At 52.8% G+C, this 5647-nt stretch overlaps 1 protein-coding gene across 1 annotated transcript; it reads right to left on the bottom strand.

The window, feature by feature from the left end:
* Positions 1-969: 969 nt before the first annotated feature.
* Positions 970-3053, bottom strand: LOC119345105 (ALA-interacting subunit 1-like). The gene is made up of 8 exons (XM_037615321.1): positions 2999-3053; positions 2797-2845; positions 2620-2678; positions 2450-2524; positions 2248-2355; positions 1773-2153; positions 1395-1684; positions 970-1312 (listed from the first exon to the last, which is right to left on the bottom strand). The coding sequence occupies exons 2-8, from the start codon at positions 2843-2845 to the stop codon at positions 1252-1254; spliced, it is 1023 nt and encodes a 340-aa protein (XP_037471218.1). The 5' UTR covers positions 2999-3053; the 3' UTR covers positions 970-1251.
* Positions 3054-5647: the final 2594 nt, after the last annotated feature.

Raw genomic sequence — 5647 nt, 5'->3', positions numbered from 1 at the left:
TCTTCAGGCCACTTAGTATCTGAGTCAAGGTAAAAGTGCAGAAGACCGGCTCTCGGTTTATATGCTCTAGATACTGAACTTTGCACCGCCCAACGCACAAAGTTGCTTCCTTTTCTAAACAAAAAAAAAGCACAAAGTTCTTCCAATCCCAAATGCCATGGCACCATCCAACAGTTCTTGCAACAAACAACAATCTCGTGTTGTAGTACTATCAGAGCAGAGCAAACTGTAAACTCGAAAAAGAGGCATGGAATCACATGATTATAAAAAAAGTGGCAACAAAATCTACGGAGACTAGCACCGCAAGGTTGCCAGCAGTAGTAAACAACATCGAAGTTGTACAACTACCCTGCTGTCAGGCTCATGCGCATCTGCTTGTAGGAGGCACAGCAAGCTCCGACCATGGATGGGAATGGAGCCAAAGACGGGGACGTTACCTCGGCCGATTGGCAACCAACAACGTAGGTGGAGGAGATGTAGACGGGAGGGATGGAGCACCTTTGATGAGCGGCCGGAAGTGTGGCTGATGCGTGGTGGCATCGTCAGCCATGACATCTCTGCGATGGACGGCCGGTGAGGTTGCAGCAGGATCCATCTACGACAAGAAGCAGGGCCGGGGCCATCCACAACAAGCAGCGGGGGTAGCGGATCTCGGCTCCCTTCTCCTTTTGACCGGGAATCAAGGTAACGACTGACGGCTTTAGGTGGCTGCGGATCTCGCCAGAATCCGGAACCCGGAGGCCCTTGCGGCTGGGAAAGGAGGCGGAGGTGCCAGGGGCTAGCCGGCTAGGTGAGGAGGGAAGGCGTGTTGCGCCGGAGCCGGGGGTGTGAGGCGAACGGCGGGGTCGAGGTTTGAGGCGTGTGGCGGAGGCGCGTTGGCCACTGGGGAAGAAGGTGGGGAAGGGAACGCCTCATTGGATTTGGATCGAACGCCTCTCGATGCGTTTGGCAGTTTTGCAATCTGCCACACAGTTGCCAGATACATATTTCGTTATCAGAAACCACAATGTGTTTTACAGCTACTGAACAGGAAACAAAAGAGCCGCACCTAGATAAATCCTAGATCATCTCGCGTAGGCTGATCATGATCTGGGAGAGCCACAAACCGGAGCCTCAGACCATGCATCGTCAGAAGATTATGCTCAGGAAGGTATAGAAAGCAACGTTTGAGAGCACAGCAGCTACTAAACCGTTTTATCCCTGTTGCATCCATCTACAAAACGGGCCTTGTGATTTCAGCATCGCGTTCGATCAGTGTGAGTACTCGGCGGCCTCCTTGTTCCACGACAGGTACGCGGGGTCCCCGAGGGCCCTGAACAAAATCCAACCTTACATTGATTTGCTTCTTTACAATGAATTATCTGCACATAAACATGTCAGATGCTAGTATTTACCTTGGCTTGACGACGTAGAGGACGATGAAGCCCATGGCGAGGAGGAGGCAGATGCCGCCGATGGCCACGTAGGCGACGCCGATGAAGTTGTTCTTGCCGCCGATCCACGACGCCGTGGACAGCACCACTGCCTTGGTGCCCCCGAAGCTGTACGTGTTGTAGTTGTTCTGGATCACCACCGTGATCTCGTCGCTCGCCATGATGTCTGCCTCGATCCGCCCGTACAGCTTCCGGAACGTCGGCAGCGCCGCCGTCCGCATCCACACGATCAGGTCCTCCTGCTCGCTCAGCTGTTACAAAATTTCAATGAATGCAGCCCAAGTTCAGAATGCATGCCGCGTCAGAAGCTCTTATATCTGCACTTGATTAGTGACAGACAGGTAGCTTGTCGTTGAGGTTGCCGCCGCCGATGAGGCCGCCCTTCTGGAAGTTGACGGGGAAGACGTTGCTGCCGAACTTGCTGTTCTTGTCGCTGGCCCAGGCGATGTCCTTCTTGTTCACCGTCACCGACTTCTTGTTGACGGAGAAGGCGTAGGTGTCGTTGAAGAGGCTCCAGGCGATGAGGCCGCAGGGCACGATGAGGGAGCCATCGCCGGTGGTGGCCTCTGGGTCGCAGGCCTTGATCACCGCCTTAGGGTCCTTGTAGTCCTTGTCGCGCAGCTGCTGGTCGCTCCGGCTCTTGACGTACCGCCGGTGGTTCTGGTAGAAGTTCTCCAGCTGGTAGTAGACGTGTATGGGGCCTTTCATCGGCTTGGGCACCTGAACACAAAGACGCCCAGCTGTTATCTTCAGGGCTGCCTCTGTTCAAGTTCAGGCGCATTTCTGAATGAGAAAATGTGTCTCTAAATCGCACCGTGATCTTTCTGGTGCACGCCTTGTTGGCCTTGGAGTCCTGGATGAACCCGATCTTGTCGCTGGCGGTAACACACTCCTCATCGTATCGATCTATCAATTCAACAATCTGCATTTTGTAGTAGCGGCAAATTAGGGAACAGCAAAGATGAAATGCATTTTGTTCATATAGCACTACATCTGCGCTTGTCTGAATTTTTCACCTCCTGCGACGCTGACAGGGACGCGAGCCCTATCGGGACGAAGATGATGCCGATGAGCGAGAAGGCGCCTATGACCTATCAATCGAAGGTTTCATGTTACATTCAGTTTGATAAATCGATGTTACATTTGCAACGATCATCACAAGAGAAACGAATGGAGTAATAATTACGATTCCGGGAGTTAGCAACGGCTTGCATGCCGGGAGCTCCTGCTGCGTGAATTTAGAATCTGCCAAAATGGAACGGGAATTTAATCAGTCACAGGAGCACGCGCGCCTGCATTTTTGTTTCTCTCGGCAAAATAGGGAAATCAAATCAAAGAATGCGGCACAATCATGGTGACATACACTTGGGCTTGTTGGCCGAGGCCCCGCTCTCCGACCCTGACACACTCATCTGCGCACGCACCCACGCACAGAATAAGATCCACCAGATCGATCGGTCGGCGGCCGTAATCAGTATCAGTATCCAACGGAATCACACGTTTATGCCAGCCCTGATCGGGGGCCGGACGAGAAGGAGATCATACATACCAAACCAATTAATTACCTGATCGACGGCGGGCAGAGTCACGCGCGCGCGGGCGAGGCGGGTGCGATCGTGGTCGTGGTCGTGATCGCTACCTGGGCGGCGGCCGGAGGAGGAGGGGGCTCCGGGCTCCGATCGATCGCCGTCGTCGTCTGCGCGTGGTTTGGCTGGTTGCGCGCGAGGGGTGGGGTGGGTGGTTGGTTGGTTACCTCGTACGCGTCCGTCCGTCCGTCTGTCCCAGTCGTGCGAGCTGGCTGGAATGGCGGAACGGAACTTGGCCACCCGCTGCCACGTCGTGCGGGCCTCCGCCGTCTACGTCTACGTACCGGGCCGCGAGTGGCTACCGCTGCGCTGCGCTTGCATGGATGCTATTTTTGCCTCGTGCTGGCGACGGGCGGGGAAAGAGACGAGAGCCTGCTGTGCTGCTGTCCGTGCGCGGCTTTCTCTGCTGCATGATGATGCATGACAGCGCCGCGATGGCGACGCCCTGAAAAATAATGTTCTGAGCTATGACACGCGCGCGGTCACGGCGGCACGCGCGCGCTCCGAGCAGGCGTGACAGCGACACGCCGGACGGGGATGGCCGTGTTTGTATCGATGCTCCACAGTCGTCCTACTCCGGTGACTCGGGAGAGCCGTTCGCGGCAAACAGACGGTGGAGCGATCGAGGTGCATGCATACGGCAAGGTTCACAACCGAACAACACCAAGATTTTCGCGCGTCGATTTGCAACATGCGTAACAAACTAAGGGCATCTCCAACGACAATCCGCAAATTTCCTCCCGCATCCGTCCACGAACATGGATGTAGGAGGCCATATCCCAGCTTAGACACATATTAACAACAGTTCGACCCAACCGGGCGAAATTCGTGTAAACATGACCAAATTTCATATCATATAAAATGATAGATTTCATTACATTTACATCAACTAAGCGGTGGAGCATCGGCGGCGGCATCCGTTCCGCGTGTCCGGCAACTAAGCGGTGCGGCGGCGTCGAAACGATGCGGAGCGTTGAGGGCGAGGTGGTGGAGATCAGCGCCGGCGAGTGCAGAGGAGGAGCCATTGAGTGGTGCGAGAGGACAATGCCGGCCGGAGACGACGGAGGAGAACCGGAGAAGGCGGCAACAGAGTTGGGTTTTCTTGCCGATCTCTTCTTGCGTGTAGCTCTGCTTCAGTCAGAGCTCAGACTTAAGTGCTTAACAGAGGCTCTTTTGCACGAGGGTCCCTGCAGAAACTTGTATTGTCATAATATCATCTTTTGGTATCTAGTGCCTCCTTCCGATTGAAGAATTTGGAAAGAAGTTTTGTAGACTTTAAATTCATTCATAGGATATTTTTCTATCAAGACCTTTCAGAGCAAAGAGACGTGGTTATAAAAAAAATGTTGACTTATTTTTCACGTTCCAATTCCATAGGTGTCTATCTAGGTGTTAGAAGATCTTATTGGGTGTACATGAGCTTGTTCTTTCTTTGAATTTCTGTAAAAATGGTAAAGCTTTGGAACAACCATACTTTGGGGTGAAACTTAGTGCACTGAATTTGGAGGAAAAGAGAAGGAGATTGGCGGACAACATGGCATGACGGCGTCCCAATTTGACACGGGGAGACTGGTCGCAATTTTCTTAACACGATATGACCATATGTGCCCAATGCGAAATTGTTTTTGGTGAACATCGTCAAGATGGCATGGGTTTCTAGTATTTCCACTGGAAGAAAGAAACCGGTCTAGTTTATGAGAAAAATCGGACCAAAAACCTCACAAAACTCGATTAATTGAGTAAGCCCGAGGAAAATCAACTACTTTGCGGCCACACTACCCAGCTAATAAAGTGTCGCTGGGCGGACACAACTGTCAAAAAAGGCACAAAAAACTACCGTCTACTCGATGTCGAAGAGAAGCCATAATCAATGGGGGCGGGGGAGGTGCTCCAACTCCGAAAAACATAGCAAACCACTGCACCCCAAGTTAGTGTCGCTCGCCTTACCGGATGCACCCAAAGCCATCTGCGGCTAACTCTTCTGCTAAGTGTGGCAACCGGATGTGGCTTCAAAAACACCAACATCGTTCTATCCAGCAAGACAGGCATGTATTTTCACCCCCGAAGAACGGGGCCCCCAACGATCGGGGGTGGAGTCTCCACAACGACATGATCAATGAGACGACACTGACATAAAACCGGTCAATTCTTTTGCTCGAAGCAACAACACCACAATCACGGAACAGTTTGACACGCCTTGCCAGGGGACACGGCCGCGCCCTGTCATGTCTCGAGCCCAAGATTGCACTCATCTCTATCGAAATCGGCACACACAAAATCAATTTTCAGTTGCTTGAGAACTACAGTAGCAAATCAAGAGGTTTATATCCATCCAACGGGCCTTGTTCAAACGAAACGGTGAAGGCTGCAGTCAGTTGGTGAAACGTTGCAAACTTGCAGTTGATTGGCGCAGAATTGTCAAAATGTTTGGCGCTCAAAGGGTTCAGCATTTCTACTACATGGAAGTAGCAGGCGAACACGTCAAACAACCAAGGATGACTACGGTTGCGTGAAGCCATGTGAGATCGACCTCCCCGGCCCGTGCCCGTGCCCGGATGGCGACGCCGTACGTTGTTGTTTGCTTCCCTGTGGTGGCCGACGTGCGGCAGCCACGAGCTGCAACGTTGC

This window comes from Triticum dicoccoides, unplaced genomic scaffold (assembly GCF_002162155.2).
Source record: "Triticum dicoccoides isolate Atlit2015 ecotype Zavitan unplaced genomic scaffold, WEW_v2.0 scaffold2061, whole genome shotgun sequence".
NCBI classification, from domain to species: Eukaryota; Viridiplantae; Streptophyta; class Magnoliopsida; order Poales; family Poaceae; genus Triticum; species Triticum dicoccoides.
The sequence above is the reverse complement of the archived record's forward strand: the minus strand, read 5'-3'. Positions and strand labels throughout refer to the sequence as shown.